The sequence below is a fragment of the Sturnus vulgaris genome, chromosome 9, assembly GCF_052056855.1.
Source record: "Sturnus vulgaris isolate bStuVul1 chromosome 9, bStuVul1.hap1, whole genome shotgun sequence".
NCBI lineage: Eukaryota > Metazoa > Chordata > Aves > Passeriformes > Sturnidae > Sturnus > Sturnus vulgaris.
In genome coordinates, this window is record NC_142251.1 from 17,732,497 (window position 1) to 17,756,324 (window position 23,828).

Consider the following 23,828-nt stretch of genomic DNA (forward strand, 5'->3'; position numbering starts at 1 on the left):
ATGAAAGATGTGACTAGTGGCTTGGTTTACAAACATATTTGCAGAAGAGTTTTTAAAAGAAGGTATAAAGGAACACAATGCCATGTTTGGAAATTATGTATCTTTACACTTTCAGTTTTAATTAAAGGTTTTACAGCATTCCACAGCAACAATAACTGAATACAGCTTGTTAATATGGATAAGAGCACTTACAGCTACTTCCAACAGATCTGATCATATGGCATTTAACAGGCTACATCCATGGCATGCATTATTATTTGATGGCTGAAACACTGTTTACTTTGGCCCCCAGTATTTGTTTCATAATCCTTTTAGAAGAAGAGTGATAAGTAATGCAGACCACACATGCTAAAATTCTGTGGGTTATGCCTTTTTCTCTTTTTAAAGTATCAGATACACATTGAATATATACTTCTCTGGGACCAGTGAGAATGGAAATTGCATTATTCTATGGGAAGATGGCATAAAAAAACTACTGTGTTTATTAATGATTTTCAAAATAATTCAGAGAGCTCTGGCTCCAGCTGTGACTCCTGATGATGTGGATGTTGAAACTTCTTGCAGATAGCTGGTTCCTGAGGGAAACATATCTCAGTTGAATGTTTTTATTTAGATTACATTATCAAAAATAAAAATACTTTGGTTTTGGTGACTACTACCCCAGTAAAAATGGAATGTTTGAATTTTTAAAGATAAATCAGGTGGAAATATACACTGGCCACTGGTATTGAAATTTCAATAGTCTTGTTACATGAGTACTATCAAAGTTATATGCAATATATGTATTTTTCTCCTTACACTGAGTATAGTGTGCAGCAGACCACAATCAGATTAATACAATAAACAAAGCCATTTGTGGCAAAGCCAGCACACTTTTATACATAGATTGGAGGGTGCTTGAGGAGAGTAGATGAACACAGCTGCTGCCAGTTTACCAAGCAGGAAGCAGGACTGAGGCAGGGAGGGCTGAAAATATTTCTGGACAGCAGAAAGTCAGGCACATAAGAAAAGAAAAAATATCTAAAGGATATATCCCTACATTTAACCCAAATCTTATGTGAATTCTGCCTGAAAGAATGAGCAAAAAAATTACTACAAATGAGTAATCATGTGGGGCCTAGTTTGAGTGCAGGTTTCTGGTGTGTCCTGGTGAGTTTTCAAGTAGTCCATTTGAGCCATGCCAGCCAGACCACTACAACCCCTGGGTTTCTATGGGTTCAAAGAGAAGCTAAAAAGAGACCAGAATCACCTTTTGCCTCTAACTCTCCTAGAACAGTTACATACCCAAAGCAATCCATTTCTAAATAGCTTTTTGACATTTATTTTCTGAGCCAAGCGTTGACAGAAAGCTGGATTAATTTTAATTGACTTTGAACAGGGAAATTGAAGCGTAAAGTTCACAGGTCAACAAGGTGAAGAGTAGCAAACTCTATGAATAAGAGTTGCATGATTAGCTCATAGATGTTTGTTTTGTCTTATTCCTTTACTGGTACACAGGAAGGACCATGGGAATTCCCAGATGCATCCACATCCTTTGGGTTATCCACTTTCCTAGTTAGTGTTATCAGCAACATTATGTTGTGCAAATATGTTACGTGGACAGGAAATTGTTATACTGCCATTGCTCATGTCAGCTTGACAACTTCAAATTTTAGTCACTAGAAAGAGGGTCAACATCCTTTTTTCCAAATTATTAGGCACGCAATGATTGCTGCAAAATGTTGCTTCCTCAAATAGCTGCTCAAAGAGGAAAAGAAACTATTTTTACCTTCCATTGAGTGTTTTTGTACCATACATTGCCTAATAGTTTTCTTCACTGTAATGATACACAGTTACTAGGATAAATATTGGGCACAGCTAGTAGAACGCTAACTCACTTTTACTGTCTGAATGCTGTCAAAGTACAGTAACTATCCCATGACTTTACCCATAATGTGACAAACTAGGAATAGTGTTCTTCCATGGTTTAATCTCAATAGATGAGTAACAGCCCTCGGTTTATGTGCAAAGATTAAAATAAATCAAAACTGCCACAATATCTAAATATTTATGTATTTTCTTTACATAGGTCTCAGTGTAAGACTGTATCTCATTTTACCTAACACCACAAAAACACTTTACACAATAAGATTGCTTATAACAAGCATTATGAACAGAGTGATGAGTTGTTATTGCAGAAGCAGAATTGTTATTTGAAAAGAAGTCTCAGAAGAATGCAGTTCTTTAATCTTAGTAATGGAAAAAAGTTAACTTTAGTGGCAATGCTACAAAATTAGTTAATATTGATCTTCCTGCTATTATAGGAAAACTGTTTCTTCTGTCACTTCAAATGATTGATGGAAACATTGATACAAAGTGATTACATAAACTGTATATTGATACTGGAAGTACCAGCAGGCAAATGGATGAAAGCAGAGTAGGGCTGGCCAATGATATGAAGCTCTGTGCTTCTGGTTTTAGAATCCAGCTGCTCTACCTAGCTGAATTCCGTGCAAGTGTGCAGGATAAAATTTTGTAAGAAAGTTGGATATATAACATGTAACAATATTCTATATATTTTTGGATAATGGGAAAAATTTAAATATCATGGAAAGGACTTTAGATTTCAGGATTCCTCTCTGAAAAAGTTGTTTGTAATATTAGATTCCAGGAATTCTTAATAGAGTAGGAATTATTTCTCTAGCTATTTCATATTTAATTAGGTTTTACAGGACTGGACCACAATCCTTAGCAAATATTTCAGCTATTGCACTCTTACTCAATAAATTGGTGTGCTTATAAGAACGGCTGCAGAATTTCTACGAATTAGAGCTAATCATCTGAGAGAGCACTGATTCAATGTAACTTTAATGAAGATGAATAAACTATTGATGTAAGTCATGCCATCTCATATTCTGTAACACCACCAGTGGCTGCTGGTTCCATGACTGCATTCCACTCACTGTTGGTTTTTCTTCTCATGACTAATTAAGACAAAACATAAACTGAGCAGGTAATTTATGAGAAGTCTGTAAAAAAATGAAGGCAAAACCAAAGGTAATATAAAGAGTAGGTCAGATAAATAACAGACGTCTGGGAGCCATTTCCTGACTCAACATGACTGGCCTCATACTGATATTATAGATGTGCTGCTCAAACATCAGTGTTTGGAGAGCAGATTGATGGTTCTTTGACAAGTGAGCCTATTGGCACTAAGTAAAGAGATAATTACCTTTCCTCCTGCTCTTAACAGGCTGCACAAAGTAGGGTGTTCAGTATTTCCTTTTCAAGCAATAGAGATGCCGTATCTTTAAGTCTCTAATATGTGTTGCAGTGAAACTTTGGATCTTGTCCAGTTGTATAAAATTTATGCAGAAACACATTATTGCCTATGAAGACTCTTCCTAGAACTCCTGACTAAAATAATGATTATTCTTGTGTGAAGTAATTGCAGGGATTGGCCACACTGCGCAGTGAATACAAGGAAATCTACAAATGGACTACTAACGAGTAGATTCTGTGCTGGCTCCCTGTGCTGTAATTGGGAGCATTACATTTGAATAAACTAGATGGTCTAATGCCTTCTCTATATAAAACCTGCGTTATTTTAAGGAAGAAAAAGTGGAATAATATATGCTGCTGCTGCCCAAGCCTCACTAGACATTGGCAGGCTTTGTTTTAAAAAGACAACTAATTAATACAGAGAGAATTGTACATGCTGTTAAACCTCTGTACAGCAAACATCTAGACACAACATATCCATGAAATTAGGCGGACGTTTCCACTAGAGGAACCAGTGAAAAACAAAACTAAAAGCAACGACAAAATTGCATGTAAGCCTCTTAGCAGGCACCGTAGCCCAGCGATGCTCTGCCTGGGTTTGCCATGTGGATCTCGTCAGGCGCTGCTGTGGCAGCCAGAGCTGCCCGACAGTGACATCCAGTGGGAAAGGCACGGGGCAGCCGCTCCGTCTGCAGCCGTGGCACTTTGAAGGACCTACAATCCAAGCTCTCTCTGCATTCAACACGATTATTTTTCTCTGGCAAACACTCAGTAGCTGATTCCAGTAATGTAAATTGTCTTTACAAGAACTAAACTATCAGTGAAGCGTCTTGTGCTTTCAGAAAAGACTTCCCTCTAGTCCTTGTAATGATTGTGCTGCTTATCTTAGTATTGATAAAAACCTCATTTCCCTGGTCTCCACCCAACTAATGAAAACATCTCATTGTTTTCATTCAGAACTAGACCTGATTCTGTAGGTCACAGATATTCCTGCAGACTCCATGTGTCCAGCTTGATGCCTTTTGCAGCCCCATGTGATTCGGGTTTATCCTAGGTTATTCCATTCTCTTTCTCTGTTCTCAAGAATGTCTTCCATCCTTCCTTCTACGTACATATGTACATAATAATAAGAATAAGCCATTCTTCCCCAAACTTACAAATCCACAGATTTCACTTCTCAATTCCTCTAAAACTCAAGCAATTCCCTTCCCTGGCGTTTTGAGGGGATGTTTTGAAGAGCAATGTTACTTGCCTATTCTCTGTATTGAGCACTCAGATGTACTGGCATGTCTGCTCTTTTGGCCAGAGAGGGACATTAACAGCCCTGAAGCACAGAAGTTGTTCCAGTTCAAGTTCTTTCATCTTATGCCACCTCTGCCATTTACCAGTTAGAACACTGGGTACATCATAATTGTGATTTTCCACAAAGGTACAGCTCTAGCCTTGTCTGGCTTTGTATGTAATGTGCCGTGTGATCCTGAAACATTGATCTTCTTGCTCTGTTCTATAACCTTGAAATGAGTCACCTTTAAAGTTTATTATCAAGTTCAACTCAGCAAACACTTTCCTAGGGTCAGGCTGTGCTCTAGCCTGTGTATTGGCGGGAATGAAAGGGCTCTTTGTGCAGATCTCTGCATGCTTGTGTGGCAAGTGGAACAAATTAACTTTGTGGTATTATACTCATTGCTTGAATGATTCATATGTTTGGTAAATCACCGGAGGGATGGTAGTTTGCAGCAGTAATCTGAAACTATGGAGGCAATAAGGTGTGCACACTCCATTCTTCTAGACCACTGGCTAATCTACTCAATAATCATTATCCTGAAATAAAAATAGAGTTCTCTATGCATTGGAAATACCCAGAAGAATTTGGTTAATTAATTTGGTTTTAAAGTTCTAAATTCCAGTGAGAAGGCTGAGAAGTGAAACATCTCAAAAATCATCAAATTACTAGAAAAAATGCTGCTTATTTTATATTTTGTGCATTTTCATCATTATATTTATGACAGAGTATTTTAAAAGTCCAGCTGTAAATATATGATCAACAAGCCGAAAAGCTAACATGGAACATCATAAAGAAACTAACTCAAGTCATCAGAGGGATTGGATATTCTCTAGGTGTATAGGACAAGTCTGCCAGTGGATCCAGTGGAGCAGTGACAGGACTGACAGACTCAGAAATCTGGCTGGGTTGTTTGCCAGGCCTGAGTCTGCCAGAGCAGTCTCAGCTCAACACTGAGGATATTTGTTGACAGGAGAGGAAAGGTGATTGTTTGTGAAAGGGAGTGGTGGCAGATTCTTTTGATCATTCCCCACAGTATTAATTTTTATGTAGCTTCTGGACTTGCTCTATGGCTTGTTTATGCCCACACAGCTTTCATGACCTACTCTCTTCTTCCCTGGCCAGTTTTATGCCTCCCTATATCAGTTCTAGCCTCCCTTAGTTCTCAGGTCCCTACCTTTTTTAATCTTCACCTCCTTTTTTTCAGCCATTTCCTCCTGGCTCTCAGTCTCCTTCACATCCAGCCCCACCCTTCCCTCCAATCCTGCATGCTGTCCCTTGCATGCCAGTCCTCCCTCCCCCTCCTCTCTCTGGCTGTCATTCCCCTACTGTCCTAGACTTCTGTTTAATCATGTTTTTGGTGTCTTTGCTGAGCCAATCCTGGCTTGAATCTGTTCTGTGACTCAACAGAGGCATAAAGGCCCACTGTCTACAACATTAGGATAAATGCTTTCATGATACTGACCTTTTTGAATCCCTAATTCTTCTCAGAGAGGTGCTAGATCCTGCTTTCCTTATCAAACAAGGTATTCCTTATCAATTCCAGGAACCTATTTAACAGCAATATCCATTTCTTCTTTTTCCTTACATTCGTCTCAGGATCAGTCCATTGTGCCTGCTATCCATAAGGACAATCACTGATGTGAAGGCAAAGCAGTGAGTGGCAGGTCAGAAACACATTTCAGGGTTGCCCAGACTGTCTCAGCCAGGCTCTGGGTACACCATACAGGCACAGTCTATAGATCCTTTAGCTATGAAGCTCATCAGGTCAACCAAGCATACACCATGATTTATCAAAGAGATTTGGGTAAATATGGATGAACTTTCTCCAACACAAGAAAAATCTAGAATAATTTCTTTCTCCTTGTCCATTAAAATCTCTAATCCAAATAATGTGTAAGAATTTCTTTACTACTATCCACGAAGCAATACCATACTGTCTGGTTCTTTAATTTCATTCTTAAAAGTGACTGAATAATATGTGCTGATGTTTTCCAAAAATCTTCAGCACCTGCCATGAGAAATTTCAGACTGAACAGTTCAAGTGAGATGAGGTCATAAACACTAGGTTTTAGAATGCAAACCTGACCAGCAGCTTGAGCATAATAGGAGGCATTATGTTCAGTTTCTGGGTGTTACAGTTCAGGATATTCCAAGAAGTATGGCTACATACAGAGAACAGTGCCTGCCTGCTAAGCTATTGTACATAGGCAAGATCATTTGAGAACTATGGAAATTATGCTCAGCTGCACCTTCTCTAATTAGGCAGAAAACATTTGCTTTTAAGTTGAGTTTCTCAGTTGCTGTGTCCTGTTATTAAAGTAATTGGTCTCTGTTCCTTGTCTGACCCAGAAGGGGATACAGATAGGGATAGTCATCTCACTTAACCAGTCTAGCAAGGAGCTGTCAGGTTTCCATTTAGCACCTTCCTTTCCCGGTCCACATTCCTGTTCCAGTTTTAACCAGGTGAGTTTCTTGGTAAGAAAGTTGAGCCATAAGTGCAGCAGCAGCAGGATTCATTCTCAGTAAATAAACACTACACTCATAAGAAATAACAAGAAGTTTGTTATTAAAGCCTGGAGTCAGGAAACTTGATTTCATGTTTGATTTTTTCTTTGTATTCTATGTGACTTCATGAAAAACAAAGTGTTGAAAAATGCCCATGAGTTTGAACTGCTGCTCATCTCTGTGGCTGATGCTGATAAACATGTCTGAAGATGGTTGACATGTAAAATATCCTTTAAAATCTACAGGTAGTCTTAGAAACGTAAATGTTAATCTCCCTTGTTGTGGCTCCCCCATGGCAACACACAAAGTAGATTGAATTGTTAATGTCTTAAAACACAAATAAATCACTGTGAGATCCTGAGTATTCCAAGATTGTAAATATTGTCTTTTCCTTTACAAGAAACACTACATACTTGAGAGATCAGTGCAGACCTATGAGTGAATGTGGATCCTCACCATACTAATCTCCCATGGAAGTGACTGAAAGATTGAAATTGAATTGAAGATTGAAATGAAGATAATTATATTAGAAAGTCAGCATCTTGTCTATGTAGACCAGGGGACTGAGACCAAAGGCTCCAACACGGGCTTCTCACCAGAGAGAGAGCACAAGCCAGTGGACACCTGTCTGGCCAAGTCGTTAGTACTCACATAAAAGGACCAAATGCTGAGTGGAGCTCGAAACTGGGAGCCGAGCCCCACCTAGTGACCCATGATAAAAGTACTCAGCTGCTACTAAGTAGAATAAATGTTTTATTCGATCGTGTTTGAAATTCAGGAAAAAGTAATATAATTAAAATATTTATTTTACAATTTTAAAAAAATCCTATTATAATTGCAAGTTATTTTCTAGCATTTCTAAGATATATGCTCCTAGGCTAGCTGAAGAAATACAAGAATTTTGATTGATATTGCTCAGTATAATCAGGCCTCTGTTGCTGATTCCAATGTTTATACATTAACTTCTGGATTCTGGATTCTGGAGTTTATTAAAAAATATTTGTTGCACTTGCTGTTTTCCTCTATTCACAGTAGGAATGGAACACAAAACTTAAGGAGGATCCTTCAAAAAGTGCCAGATCAACAGCAAAATATTAGCATGTGATGACAGCAAGTCATCAGATTCTAATATAGTCCTTCATCACTGGCATTGTACTTCAAGATGATTTTTCTTAATCAGATAATGATTCTGTCTCAGAGTATTCTTTTTGTCTAGGTTAAAGGTTATTAATAATTTTTGGTTAGTTTTCTTGATATAATAAAAAATTTAACTTCTCTTACAAAAAAAGATTAAGTTTCATATGAAATTTCACATTTGTATCTCAAGGGAAAACTACTTTTCCGATATATTTTTCAAGTGCAACAGCACGAAGGGAAGGGAAAACTATCTTCTCTATTTAGGTTTTATAAGCAGAAAACTACCCTTTCACTTTCAGAATTTTATTCTAATTTTCACCCAAACTCTGAAACCTCCCAAAAGTTGACGGATAACAAGCATTAAAAGACAGAATGCTCATAAAGACAAGAATTATGAGCTGGGTGGAAACTAAATGATTAATAAATTCTATGTAAGAGAGAGTTTTTAGAGATCTTTCCTGCTGTGTTTCTTCAGAACCACTTCTTAGGAGGGGGTGGGAGTGTGTGTAAATTTAAATCAGAATTGTAGCAAGTTCTGTCAAAACCGTTAAAATGTCAGTTTCAGAAACAGTGTACGACCTACCCTTTTGGGAAAATGTAGTTATTTCCAGTCAGCTTAGAAGGATTCTGAAATGCTCTGGGGCAGAGATTAATTCCTTTTTGTAAAAGCCCAGTTTCTGATATTACCTATTTACTTCCATGTTTACTAGTCTGTCACCGACGTTTCATGCTGCGCTTTCTCCAGAGACCTGGAGTACATTTGGCTTTGTTTTGCTTTCTTTTTTTTTAGACAAGACTAGCCTAGTGCTCTGTCTCCTCTACAAGATGGACCAGTTCTTAAACAGTTCTGCAAAACAGCTACCATTTAATTCAATTTTATTGCAGTTGCAGATGTTCTGTTACTTCTTAAAGAGGACATTTATTTGTTCCACTGTTAGGAAGAAAACAAAACCAAGCTTTTAACATCCTTTCAGTTTGTAATTTTCTCTAGATTATTGAGCTGAATTTAGTGAACATAAAATAGTCAACAGGGCCAGCGCAGAGAAAACATGTTATTAAAAGTGGCTAATAATTCTCGCATTCCTTGGTCATCTGAGTTACAAGGATTGACCTAATTCGGTGTTATTCCTGTTGTTGCAGGTTATTTCTGCGCGTGCAAAATGCATATGGACGTAGATGAGAGGTGTGTATAGCGTAACATACACCTGGTGCGGTAATGTTCTGGTGGTCTAACTGTACGAACAACAACCAAACAGAAGCTGGAAAGGATCTATGACTGACTGTATATTGATTATGCATTCGGAACAATCGGGGATCAGCATCAGTGGGCTTTGCGGGACGGAACCGCCCCCATTTTGCGCTGGCGGTAACAAATCTTCAGCTATTCCCAGAAATAAGCTGATGAAGGGTGAAATACAAACCTCCCGGCCTGGCCGGCTGTATAAACCTGCAGCTGTGGAGGAGCTGCCGGACCCCCCGAGCAGGTTTCCCGTGAGCCGGAGCGGGAGCGGAGCGCCCCGGGCAGCAATGCCGCTCCCTCCGTCCCTGCCTGCCCGCCACCGGCGCAGCGGCTCCGGCCGAGCCCGGCCACAGCGGCGGGCGGAGCTGCCGGAGGTGCCCCCGCCCGGCCTGACCCGGCCCCGCGGCGCTGGAACCGAGCCCCGGGCAGCCTCACCCCGCCGAGCCGGCTGCGCCCCGGACCCGCCCGCCGCCCCCGCGGAGCACGGCCCGGCTCGGCCATGGAGCGGAGCGCGGGCCGGCCGCAGGTGAGCGCCGGGCCGGAGCGTGCCCGGGACACCGGCGGGGCGGGGGAGGCTGAGCGGGGAGTGCGGGCAGCGCACCTCGCTACGGCACAGAGCTGCCAGGTGTTCGGCACCCAGAGCGGAGCTGAAATCTCCGCCCTTTGGAACTTAGTTAGGTTCACGGGAAGTTCCTTCTGCTGTTTTCTTGAACCTTTTTTTTTTTTTTTTTTTCTATTTAGGGCTCTGGAGATAGTGTTTCTGAACGGCTGGAATGGAGACCAGTCGTTTACAGAAAGTGCACAGACACTCTCTGGCTGCTCCTCTTCTGTCTTTTCTGGGCTGGTTTGGTAAGCACGCATGTTTGTTTGTTTATTTCCTGGAAGGACAAATCAGATCCAAAGTTAATGGAGTTCTACGTAGTGTTACACTAAATCTAAACTGAAATTGTCACGGACACAGGTCCCCAGGATTGCCCAGAGTTAGATCTTACTTTTGTGGTGGTGCAGTGCTTTGTCGCGTTATCTGTCACACTTCTAAGTTCTGCCCATGTGCTCTAGATACTATGTATACACGGGGCTCGGTTATTTAGAATTCACTTTTCTTGTAAATCAGTCCAGGCTCTGACTGGGCTCTTTACTTATTCTTGCAGCCTTGATATCTTGCAACATGTGTCCATCTGATGCTACATTAAGTCACTATCTTAGAACAGCATGCATGCTTTTGGGAGAAGGTTTTGTCTTTCTGAAGCATGAATGGGGTTTTTAATTTTATGTCTAAGTCTACTCAGATTCTCATAAACGCACTTTTTAATTCCATGCATAGTAACTTTTTTAATGGAAGCAGAATATTATCTGCACATTTTGAATACTGCATAAATGGATGGCGAACTTTGTGATCAGGATAGGGGATTTTTTTACCTGCTGTCTAATACTTAGTGTTTGATCAGTGGAGGGTATGCTACAAATTAAACCTGACAAATGGTAAGGATTTGGGATTTTTGTTCGGTTTCTCTCACTGTTTTTATTGCTTAGTTTCTGTGAAATAGCTTATTGCACACATGTATTTGTTTTCTTGTGTTTGATCTTATTTTAAAAGTATTTAAGAAAATGCAATGACACTAATTTGCTTATATAGTGAAAAAAATTTGAAATCACATTAATAGCTCTGTGGAAATGGATATCATGGCCATGTGCAGATACACCTCTGCAGCTATTGCTCTGTTACTTAACTATATTTATGGCTTTTATCCAGTATCCTGCACTTAAATATATATATAAACCAAAATCACCTACACAATGGAGCTGTAATGTCCATCTTTGGATGAAATACCAGAATTTTTCTAAAAGCCTGTTTTAGCTGAGTTACAGTGCCAGCTTGTTTCCTGTTTTCCTTCTGAGAACACTTTAATTATTAACAAAACTTGCTTTGTAAACAAACTGGATCTGGAAATATTTTGTTATTGTAACAAATCACATCCACAAATAGTATGTTAGCTTGAATGAGGAGTCTCTACAAAGACGATCATATTGAGACAGCATTAACATGCCATCATAATTTTAAAAAAATTCTGAACTAGTTAAGACCGCAAAATAAGTCTACTATAAGCAAAAATGAGATTCCTCTCAGTACTAAAGAAGCCCATCCGTACATGTTTGTGTATAAGACATGTTTTTGCCCAGATCCAATCTTTAGTCACAAGTACTAAATGCAGAAAAACAGATAAAGGCTCTAAAGCTTAAGTAAGAAGGCAGTTGTGCTGGATCTGATATGTGCAATCTGTCTCGGGCACAGCTGATACTCAGCTGTATTCACTGAAAGCAGCAGTGGTTAATGTGGGACTGGGAAATCTTGCTGCTGCCAGCATTGGCACTTAGCCACAGAGCTCAGTGATTGTCCTTGGCGTGTGTGAAATGTGACTTGCACCCCATGGGACAGAGGAGAAGTCTGCATCACTGAGTTCTCCAGTAGCTGGAGTGATGGGGAGATAGATAAGCCTTGGGTAAAGCAGTACTCAGGACTGCACCTGTTTCACAGAAGAATTGCTGCTTCTTGGCAACTGCAAAGGTTCTTTCCAGGGATTGTTTTGGCCCTCACAATGTCTAGGAGGGTTTAAGCTGCATTCCTAGACAAGGTGTTTTATTGTGACTAAGGATTGCTGTGACTAGAGCCAGTAGAGGTACTTAGCTGCCTCTGGGGTTTACAGGAAGATGATCTACTGGAGCTTTGATCTGATAGCAGAACAACTAAAAAGTCAGGGCAGTGTCACCTAAGTGCACAGTGTGGCTTTCTCCAGGTTTTTCACATGTGTTAAAGTGCTCCTTCCTGAAATTTCAGGTAACGTCCATTTAAAATACCTCTGATTAAATTCACTAGCAGCTTCAAGGGCCCATCATGGCAGCAGTTATATTGCCCAGGTGTGTCTTGAAGGTCACCCTGTAAAATGAGATGCAGTGAGCACATGAAAAATCACAGAGTGATCTTGCTGAGTGACACACATGAACATCACTAGGGACAGTGTTTAGCACCTCAGTAATGCCTTCCTCTTTAATTAGGACCTCTATCTTTCTTCTTTTGTGTTATTCTGCTTAATTTATATACTTTCAACAATAGATGAAGGAAAACTCTAAGGAAGCAATGGGACTAAACTTGCCCATGTGACTTGTTCTGGCCTTGTGCATAGGAGTGAATTTTAGATTTAACTGTTTGCAACCAGAAGGCAAAAATCTATGATTTAAAAGGAATATTTATTAAATGGGAAGGAAAAGCTATGGCTGCATACTTTCACATTAAAAAATATTTTAACAGATGTTTATAAGTGGCTATTCTGTGGTGGCTGGTGCTGCAGAAAGACTTGTGCTTGGATATGACAGCTTTGGGAACATATGTGGTCGGAAGAACACTCCTGTAGAAGGGGCAAATCTTTCTGGATTGGACATGACTAGTAAAAAGTAAGTACATCAGATAATGTCTAAATAAATCAAATATTTGAGAACTTAGTCAAATACACATCTTCTAGTTGTCAGTCATATGTATCTGTGTATCTATACATTGTTGTATTGAAAAGCGAAAAATGTGGGAATACTGCAAAAGGGTGAGTGAAATTAAAAAGATAGAATTCAAAAATGTGCTGCATTGTTATGCTTTGTGCAGCTGCCTTCCTAAGAAAGATCTTAAATGGGACATCAGCCAAACAGGCTATTTGCAAATGGCAAATCTTTCTACTTAAGGATGTTGCATGTTGAAGTTCCCAGTCATTCCACTGAATCCTTTATAAAAAGTTTCAGTTGCTTTGTAGCACTTTAAAAAGATGGAGAGAAGGTTCAGAATTTAAACTTATAAAAAACCAAGAAAGCTTATTTTTTGAGAACAGGATCTTTTTTTTTTTTTCTTTCTAGGTATGTGTTCTTTCTGAATTCATGCAGCCTGGAAATACAAAGCCTCAAAAGCAGTTCACTTTCCTTGTGTGTGTCAAGTTGTCCACAACAGCAACTCAATTCTTTGGAAGATCTCCAGAGTTTTGCAAGGAATAATGGTGTGCCACAGGGAATATGAGTACCTTAGTGTATCTGTAGAACAGCTGAGTAGCTTCCACTTTGTTTTTATAATGTTTCTTACACTAGGGAGTCATATCTTCCCATTAATTTCCTGAACAGCTCATGGTAACAGTAAATAAAATGTCTTGTTTCTGCTTTATTTCAAACCCATGGTTTCTAGAAATGTTACAGCTCTCTTATGCAAATTAGAAAGTTGTTGATTAATTCCTGCACAGTGCTGAGATTATGTAGCAGAAAACTGCTGAGAATGAACTAGTGAAGTTTGGTGGGGGCGCTGTTTGAGACTCTTGTCCAAGAGGTTCCTTTAAATGTAATTAAAACTGTGGTTGAATTATTAATTGCATGAAGACACAAGTGGATTTATCCTCTAGACATTAGATCCCAATGTTTGTTATTCCATTTTGTTGTAGTTTAACCCCAGCTGGCAACTAAGTACCACACAGCCACTCACTTCCCAGCAAATGTCCCAGGACACATTTAGAAATTTTAGATTCTGGTGTTCAAGATGAAAATGCTATCAGAAGTAGCTGTTGTGTCAAAGTGGCTCCAGTTTATTCATGTCCAACATGTAAATAAAATAATCTGTAGCCTAAGCCTTATTTCATGGGGTATAAACTTCAGACCGTATGAATATTAATGGCTCTTTTTTGTTGTTGTTGTAGGTCAGTATCCCATTCTTTTTTTTGTTTTGATGTTTTATTTGGCAGGGATTGCTATTTAAATTAACAATATTTGTTTTCATTTAATTTTGGAGTAGTTTGGCATAATTTTGTATGTGTAGAAAGCTGTAAACACCTGTGAGATTATATAAGTATTGTCAGTCTAGCCAATCATAATAGCATCAAATTCCAGCTAAAACTGCTTGCATGTTTATGTCAAAGCAGGGAGAAGTCTTGCATTCTGAATGGCTTGGATGTATCCAGCCTTTCTTTCCCAGAAGTGTTACCTAATGGAGCAGAGTGCTGTTAGCAGAGTACCTGGTGCTATTTCACCTAGATCCCAGCACAAGTTAGGTTTATGGATACATATATATTCTCTTCTAACTCAGGAGAGCCTAGTTCTGTTGTAGCTTCCATTGTTTCAGGATTTTCTCTTATCCTAGTGAGCAAGGATTAATAGCCAAGTATGGCACTGTGGAACAAACAATGTGCCTTCCCTCCAGGAACATAAATAGTAACTGTAGTTAAGTCTAGAAGGCAAAAGATTCTGTAGAGATTGGTTTAGATTTACTCAACTACTCAATTTGTTATTCACGTTCCCACTGGAATATCAGGGATGAAAATGGCCTGCTAAGGGATCAAACCAGAAGCACAAACAAAATCAAAATTTAGCTGTTAATGTGCTTTTTTTATCTCAAAGTTTTACTAATATTAAGTTACTTTTGTTTTTTTATTATTATTTTTAGGTTCTTTACTTTGCATTTACAACCTGAATGTTTCCAGTTACACCCTAAATGCAAAGGCAGCTCAGCTGTGTCCCACACTGCCAGTTCCACCAAGGTAAGAATGACTGGGTACTTTACAACTTCCTTGAGTCCAAACAGCTTCTTATGGATTGTTACTTTCTCACATTTTGTATTTGGCATGATGCTTCACAGTCAGGATGGTTTTGCTTTGTTTTTTTTATTTTTGTCCATGTACCCTTACAAGTTCTCTTATGTGCCTGTGAACACGCCAGTGTCCTGTGCTACAGAATAAACAAGGACTGCATTCCTTCCATTCCTCTACCCTTTATTCCTCTACCCTTCCATTCCTCTTCCTTTTCCAAATTAGGAAAAAGCACTCCAGATGAGGAACAACTTAGCTCCTGCACAGATTTTGCTTTCTCCCTCAATGCCAAGGATGTGGTCTTTGTTCTAATCCTGAGCCCAGAAATTTCCATCAGAATAATTTTATAGCCAGATGGCTTGAAGCACAGATCTGTGGATGTTGCTTTCTTTGTCAAGTCTGGCATTTGTGAGTCAAAATTCTTAAACCCATGATTTTAAGTTCCACTGTGTCATGAAAATACAGCAGAAAATTGGAATCTCAGTGTTTGCAGAGCTACTCTCCTGCTCTGAACAGCAGGAAATGGGAGAACAAAGTGAAGAGAAGAGAGCAGGCGGCAGGTAAAACATTACATACAGTGGGTCAAACGACAGCATGTAAATGGATGAAAAAATATGGCATGTTTCACTTATTTCCTCAACCTTCTAGACCTTTTTCAGTTTGTCAAGGAGCTCTGCAAAGTTACTTATCTTGCACAGTAATATTACATAGTAGAAGCAAAGCTAGTTAGTGAAATTTTTAGCAGTTGATAACAACCTCTCCCTTTAGGTATAAATGTGCCATTGACTGTTGTAGGGCAGCACTGCCAAAGTGGGACAATAAATACATGCAAGAAGCTTGGCTGGGGGTGCCAAATAATTTTGTATAAATATTTGGTGCTGTTAATTGTACTTTGCAAACATTGTTTTGATGTGGCTTTTAGAATGCTTAAGTATCATAAAAAGCAATGCAATGTGTTTGTGATCTAGAATTATCTACAACAGCACGGGTTCCAGCTATGTGAGCATGAACTTTGTTTTTACATAGACACATGGAAGCAAAGCAGGTGAAGCCAGACTAGAACGGGAATAGGAGCTATGTGCTGATGGTGATAGTTAATGGGAGAGTTATTAATGTCTTTTCCCAGGCTGATCTTGAATGGATCTGTTCTGGTATTGTGATATAGGCATGACACTATTAGGAATTTTTTTTGCAGATGATACATAAAACTACTCTTTATAACAGAATGCTCTCTGTGGAGAATGGCAGGATGGATCTCTGTGAATTTTAAAATGTTTGTCCAGTAATTAATATTTTTTGCCACTTTGGTTTTTTAACTTTCAGTAAGTCCTTTCCATTATTTAATCGATGTGTTCCACAAAATCCCGAATGCTATTCCAAATATGCATCTGTCCTAATAAATATGGTCAATGAAATGGATGTTTTTCACCGAATTCTGAGTGGAATATTGGCAGGAAGAGATACTGTGATAGGACTGAGTGTCCTTGCACTAGGTAAGGTTCTAAGTAAAAAGTGAATAATTATATTCAATTAAAAGGTTAAAATGTTTCTTATAAGTCTATATGTTTAATTCAAAAGTGGACTTTTTTCATATTTTCTGGGCAGAGTTATTTTTAAGGAAGAATTATGAGGTTTTATCTGGAAGCATTTAAAAGACTGGTGAAATGCAGATCCCTATCAGATTCTGTGTTCCATGACATGGTCATATACCTCATTTTGGGGGACTGTAAGAAATTGTTGATGAAAAAAAGGACATCAGCATGAATACTTGAACTTAACTATTACATAAAAAGCTAGTATTTCCTGTGGTGAAATATATCAGCTCTAAGTTCCTTTTTATTTAAGGTAGAGGAAACTGTGTGCTTTGAATGTTAAAAAGGTTGCCAGCTTTACTAAATGCTGTTGCTTTTAAGATTACTGTTTAAAAATAAAAGCCAAAATTCTACAAGAAACTTAAATTTATATTTAAAATGAAAAGGATTGCAACACTCAAACTTACTTTATATATTTTTCAGCCTTCTCTTTGATGCTGGTTATAGCCTTCAGATACATTCAGACCCTCCTCATCCATACTCTGATTGCACTGGTTGTATTTGGGTTGTTGTGTAAGTATATTTACTGTACTGTTTCACTGTACTGAAGCAGCTGAACAAAAAGTATCCTTTATTTCCATGGCCATCCTCAGTAACCTTCAGCTCACCACAGTCATTTCCAAGCTGAGGCCTGCTTGCCTTTTGGTGCCAAGGTCTGGCTGTGCTGTTCCAGCTGCCGAGTGTTAGGATGATGGTGATGTTTATTGTTTTTATAGATGCCTAGAAACAACATTTCTTTTGGCAGATGAATGCAGTTATGAAAATGCTACTGTTTCAAAGAATGCTTAGTGAACTCTTACACTGTCTGCTTTAGGAAGGGAGAAGCAAAGGAATTTGTCTGGCTAAACCTTGTCATTCCATGAAAGTCAGCTTTGTGTCTCCACAATTACATTACCTGCCTGAGCCTTAGGATATCTGCAAGAAATTCAAATGTTCTGCTGTGGTTTTACCTGAGACTGACAGGCCATTGTTGGAAGTTTCTCTGTGATCACTGGTCCTGTGCCTCACTTTTCTAACTGACAGTATTCCTGAGCTGAGTGTGGGATAATGGGGAGGGCAGGACACTGGGAAGGGAGGCCAGGCAGGCACCAGCCTGCCAGCAAGAGTATGTCCTGCCTGCCCTCATGATGCTCTGGTCTCTCAGTTGTCTCAGGTGTTCTCTGGTGGCTCCATTATGACTACAGGAATGACCCCAGCACTGAACTGGAAACAGAAAAGGAAAATGTAAAGTTCCTACTTGGATATGCCATCTTCTCAACAATAGTTACTGTGAGTAGTATTTTGCCCTAAGCAATGGCAGAGATTGTAACTTGAAAACTTGAACTACAGTGCTTCTGCAGCAATAAAAATAATTCCTTCTTCTTTTCAAAATGGCAAGTGAGAATAAATTCTAAGATCTTCCTACACTGACTTCAATATAATCATAAAATCATAGTATGGTTTGGATTGGAAGGGACCTTAAAAATCTCTGGTTCCAACTAGATTTTTAGGCCCCCATCAAAACTACAAAAATAGTTTTATATCTTTGTTGTGAAACTTGTTTGTCAGTCTTGCCATACTTCAAACCACTACAGTGTTAGTGTTGTTGGTGTAAAAAGGCAAGAAATGTGTTCCATCCCCATTTTGTTCTGCATCAGCTCACTGGACAATCATGTACATTTATGTTTGCTATAAAGCAAAACAAACTGTTTCCATTAGATGAATTAAAGTCTTATTAATCCTATTTTATTCTAAAAAACAGCAGCAACTATTGCAGGAAACCAGGTTTTAATCCACAGGCTCTTTGAGAACATAGGCAATGTCTCAGAAGGATTTTCTAATGTGTAGTAAGATTGTATAAATTGCTTTGCTGTCATGTCTTTGTGAAATCTATATCCTCTGATCCCACATTTGACAACTCTGATAATTTTCGTGAGATAAAACCCCCAACAATTTGTCTTTTATTTCCTGAAACAGGTTGTTCTGCTCTCCCTTATATTTGTACTAAGAAAGAGGCTTCAGTTCACTGTACAGCTCTTTCGAATTGTTGGTAAAATCATTGGCAGAATTCCTTTCCTCCTCTTCCAACCACTCTGGACCTTTCTGGTTCTTATTGTGTTCTGGGTATTTTGGGTTGCTGTACTGCTCAGTTTAGGAACTGCAGGTAAGTATATGCTTTTCATATTTTTGACTGAGTGCTATCTATTTCCTAAGTTCTCTTCTTAAATGTGGGACCTCTTGGTGTTGGTGTACACAATCTGGGTTAGCATTGTTACACAGCTGAATTACTTGTTTTTATTTTATTTTATTTCCCACCTGTTGGAGTCTTTTACATTGGCCTTTTGCTTCCGTATGTGGCCTTGAGTTTTGTTCTTTCTCATTTATTTGTTAAGAGATGGTTGTAGGTGCAGTATATGTTTGATGTACTTAAATAAAGAAAGTAATTGGAAGGAGGAGACAGCTTTTAATGCAATTGTTACAAAATGAGGATGTTCATCTCCTCTGACTATAAACAATGTTGAATTGTCACAGAGGCAGAACATTGCTTTGGAGCAGTAGTTCAGTGACAATTGCTATCATTTGGACTAGTGAAACAGTATTTGGACTAATCCAGTGGTTCTTGCAGTTGCAGAGGAGGTGCTCTGTGGAAAGAGTCAAGCACAATGGAAGATATGGCAGAACAGATTTTTAGTATGGAAATGGTTACTGAGGGATATACCACTATAAGATTTGTCACTGATTAAACCAGGATAATTTGGATGCTGTCCCTTGGCCCAGCACCGTGAGAGGTTGTCCTTCTGTGGAACATCACTCAAGGAAGTGAAGCTAAACTCTGTATAGCTCTGGGGGCAACTCTTCATGTACACATCAGCCTCTGTCCATGAAAAGCATTAGGATTTGGGGGCAGTTACTTTTTTAATTTTAAATTTCTAGGGCCACTGTTTGGAGCCAATTGCTATCCTTGGGGTCAAAGCTGATGTAGAATTGATGTGGACAGAGATCATTGTTTATGAGTTTTCTCTTTTCAGAAAAAAACTTGGCAGTGATTTCTGTGTGGAAAACCAAATGCTAATTCTTCAAATGTTTGTGTGTTACCGTTTTACTTTGTGTTTCCACCACCACTTGAGACAGTGGCTGCAGTAATTCCTTAGGACAGGCTTACAGGTTCCTGATAGGCCAAGAAAGCCTCCAGCCTTTCCACAGCTGAGCCCATGTGGCAAAGCTGGCTATGTACCCTGTCTCTATGGATCAGGTACCTCACTCCTCTTCCATCACAACCGCTTCTACCTCGGATGATTCTGGCTCTTTACAAGGCCTGCTTCACTTCTAACATGAGAAGCTGTCTGAGTCCATGCTGGCATTGCAGATCACCCCCATTCTTAGGCTAGACTGGGATCTGTTGCCCTCCAGCTTTCACTGGAGAGTCGTGCAGATTTGCAAGTCTCTGTTTGTGCTGCCTTGAGTAGCTCGTCTGCCAGGAATGGCTGCTTGAAGCAGCTGCTAAAATGCTTCTCCTGCAAAAGGGTCAGACCTAGCATGGCCAAATGTCTGACCTGCAGTGTCTCTGTGAATTGTTTCTCCTCACTAAATAGTCAAGCCAATGCCCTTTGCTTTAGATGTCATCCATATTCCTTCTCCACACTACTTTGAGCTAGATTTTCCCCATACAAAAGCAGCATTGTGTGCTGGACACAGTTCTGTGTTGTTCATTTTTCTGCAAAATCTTTGTGCCATTTACGTATGGATCAGCCAGGCAGCAGTAATTTTGAAACTGGCCTTGTGGGGTACCTTGTCCCTGCTTCAGACCATGCTTTATATAAAGGAGCATCTCCTGAGCTATCAACCAGCTGTTCATTTCATGCACCTGCTTGGATCAGATACAATGTAAGATAAACAATTAACTGTAGTAAATTTAGTAACAGAACAATAGAATTAATTATAACACACCGATTTTCTAAATATATAATTAACAAGAACTACGAGAGCAAATATTACATCCTTGATGTTAAATCAAGCTGACTTGATCTTAATATGCACATGTAAGGATGTAAAGCCTGCCCTTGTTATATCTAAGTTTGGAAAATGCCAGCTGAGTTTGTTGTGTTCAAAAGCTTTTGGAAATGCAGCAGTCATTAGAAAAGTAGAAATATTTTAAAAATATTTTTGTTCTTGTGACAGAAGAAGCTTAATTATAAGAGAAGGATGGGAAACTATTTGGTATTTTCTGGATGCTTTTACAAACTCTGCAGTACAATAGTGACTTGCACATTATATCCAAAAGCAAATTCCACATATATTCACGGGGGAGTAAAACCCAATGAAAACTGCTTTTGAGAGGCTTTTAAAGCTTTTTCCATGTTGAGCCATTTTTCTTCATTGGTTATATTCTGTGTTTCCTGCTAGACATTTTCATTCAACTTTTTTCTTTTTCCTCTGCCTTCTTAGAGAATAGGATTCAAACAGTTTATGATCTGCTGTTACATTCATAGTGCAGCACACAACTCCTGACTTAAAGATATTTTATGTTTTATCTTCTCCCTAACTTAACGGGAATGCTGATATTTCCAGCAAGTGATGCAAACAGTACAATAGAGAGGGCAGCATAAACTGGCTCCACAGCAGACTGATAATAAAGTTTCAATTTTTTAAAGAATCAATTTTTCTCAGATTTAGCATAAGAAGGGAAGGTAATTTCCGGGAACTTAACTGTCAATATAGTACTTTTATGAAAAACCTAATAAAACACAGGTTTTGTCTGAGGTATTCTGGCAGGGTATTTTAGTGCAGATGTCGATCCTTATAAGATCTTCCTGTTAGAAGCATGTTAATGTTTAGAAGAGGACGTGTGCCTTTGATAAATAACCCAGCTCACTTCTCAGTTAAACGCTAAGCGTGAATGCGGGTGGGAAGATGCCGCTCTGTGTTCAGTGATGTCTCTGGGTACGATGGGCTCTGTCTCTCCGGGCTGTGCGGGTGGTGGCAGTTCCGCGGAGCTGTCGCACACCGCGACAGCTGTCCCCGCCGGCCCGAGCCGCCAGGGGGCGCCGCAGCAGCGCCCGAGCCGCCAGGGGGCGCCGCAGGAGCGCCCGAGCCGCCAGGGGGCGCCGCAGGAGCGCCCGAGCCGCCAGGGGGCGCCGCAGCAGCGCCCGAGCCGCCAGGGGGCGCCGCAGGCCGCGGGCAGCGCCTCAGGCCCGGGCGGGCGGGGGGAAGCGGCTCCCGGGGAAGGCGGGAACAAAGGGCGGGCCCTCAGCCCCTCGGTGCTCCGGGAGGATTCACTCAGGGTTGGATCCCGCCCCCAGGCTGAGCAGAGCCGGCAGATCCGTGTCAGCGGCATTGCTGTTTCCATTGGCAGTGCCTTACTCTACCTCAGATGTGTTTTGTAACTCAGCTCTTGGACGACGAAGGCTAAACGAGATTTGGTGTTGAGAACATTCCGTTAGGTTGCATTTCAAGTTTTCAGCCCAAATATGAATCCTGTGAAATGCTATCTGTTCAAGCAGCTCACCATTAGAGAAGTTAGGGGCTGTTCTGCTGTTCTAGGATGACATACCCACACATACTGTAATGACAAATGCATACAGTACTGTACAGTTAATAAAGCACTGACAGGACATCGTTGTATTATTAGTTTTCTACAACTGTCCTGTAAGTCGAAAACATTTATTTTGAGTTTTGGGGACTTTTTGCACCACTTGAGAGACTTCTCTGAAGATCTCCAGAGATGTGCTTTCTCTTACAGAGCAATTTGTTTTCTTCATTGACAAGTAATTGCCTGTCTAGGATTCAACTTGTAAAATACAGGTGGTGATTTTCTTGAGTTTGACACTTTGACGTTTTTCTCACAAATATATTTTCTGGGGCTGTGCAGGCTGTATTTTAAATGCAAATATACCAAGAAAGATGGAGAAATGAAATGTTTACAAAGACACTAGTCTTTTGTCAAATATAGAGAGGTAAATTAAGTTGGCTTGGTGCTGTGCTGCACCTGTTCTTAGCATTTTCTTTGAATCTGCACTAGTTATATAATATTTATGGTGTCTCTGCATCACTTCATCTGTGCCACACCTGATCATTATGCGACCATGCAGACACCTTATTTCCATCTTCTCCAGAACTTAGTGTTACTGGGAGAAAAAACCCTTAACTTCTTGGGAGCAATGGAAAGCTATAGCCTGCACTTGAAAGGTACTTATGCACATGACTAATTTAAAACACATGGATAATCCTATTAAAATCAGTGGGACTACTTATGCATTTTAGGGTAGGCACCTGCCTAAGTACCTTGGTAATTCAGAATCTGTAAGAGCAGCAGAGACTTGAGTGAATTCCAGACCTAGAAAACTAGGAGAAATGCCAAGGCTTCATGAGATTTTAGGTAGCACAAGCAGTGGCACCAGTTAGAACCATTAGCTGGCTAGGAATGGAATTCAGCTGTTCTTTGGAAAAGCTGATATGTCTTAGGGTTATTGAGTTTTATTGTTTGCTAATTTGTGAGTATTTCACTGCAGAACTGAAGTGGCCATATGGCACAGCAGAGCAGGTCTTTCAACTTTCCAGTGTGCAAGAGCTGTGAGGTCCACATGGTGTAAATACTGTGGCTGTAGGGTGAGAAGATGGTGCGATTTTTTTGGGTAATGAAGGTGCATCCTACAGGCAAGTGAGCAGCAGAACTGCCACATAAAGCTGTGCAGCAGGAAAATGAGCAATAAAAAGGTATTTCCTGCAGGGCCTTGACATTCCAAGTACACAGTCAGGTAGCTTACCTGTAAATACCTTTACATGGAAAAAACACTAAATAACACAATAAATTCTGTTGCAGGAAGCACTGAGATTCAGTGTATGATTCCAGAACCTTTCCTCACTTAGCAGTGGAAGGGGCACAACATATTTTCGTTTTAACAGGAACTGATAAACAGGCTCTCAGTATTTTCTTGTCAGTGGCTCTTTGTTTGTGATAAGGAAATTTCTGGGCTAGACTTCCCAAGAATTTTTGTCTCTTACAAGGGCTTGTTGCTGCAGGCATCAGCATAACCTCACAGCAGCTGCCGAGTAAGGACATCTGACCTAAGTCTGACAATCCCAAAATGTAGCTGAAGGTACTGCACACACCCAGCCCTGACTGGTGCCTCAGTGCACTGCTGTGCTGGCTGCCAGAGCAGCACTGGGCTTGAGTACCACGGAGAAATTCTCCTGGGTTCTGCTGCAAACACTTGTGCCTGTTCACA

General features: G+C 39.9%; 1 protein-coding gene across 16 annotated transcripts in view; it reads left to right on the forward strand.

The window, feature by feature from the left end:
• Positions 1 to 23,828, forward strand: part of SLC44A3 (solute carrier family 44 member 3) — an 87,677-nt gene that overhangs the window by 34,623 nt on the left and 29,226 nt on the right. For 9 of the 16 annotated variants that reach the window (XM_088170002.1, XM_088170009.1, XM_088170004.1 and 6 more), the window contains 9 exons: positions 9,329 to 9,371; positions 10,170 to 10,277; positions 12,736 to 12,878; positions 13,326 to 13,462; positions 14,890 to 14,983; positions 16,355 to 16,524; positions 17,047 to 17,136; positions 17,768 to 17,892; positions 18,580 to 18,766. In XM_088170002.1, the coding sequence (XP_088026128.1) occupies positions 12,736 to 12,878; positions 13,326 to 13,462; positions 14,890 to 14,983; positions 16,355 to 16,524; positions 17,047 to 17,136; positions 17,768 to 17,892; positions 18,580 to 18,766 (946 nt within the window). In that variant the 5' untranslated portion in view covers positions 9,329 to 9,371; positions 10,170 to 10,277. Of the gene's footprint in view, positions 1 to 9,328; positions 9,513 to 9,843; positions 9,955 to 10,169; positions 10,278 to 12,735; positions 12,879 to 13,325; positions 13,463 to 14,889; positions 14,984 to 16,354; positions 16,525 to 17,046; positions 17,137 to 17,767; positions 17,893 to 18,579; positions 18,767 to 23,828 lie in introns of those variants that run through there. The other 7 variants (XR_015805417.1, XR_015805418.1, XM_088170014.1 and 4 more) reach the window with 3 other exon arrangements.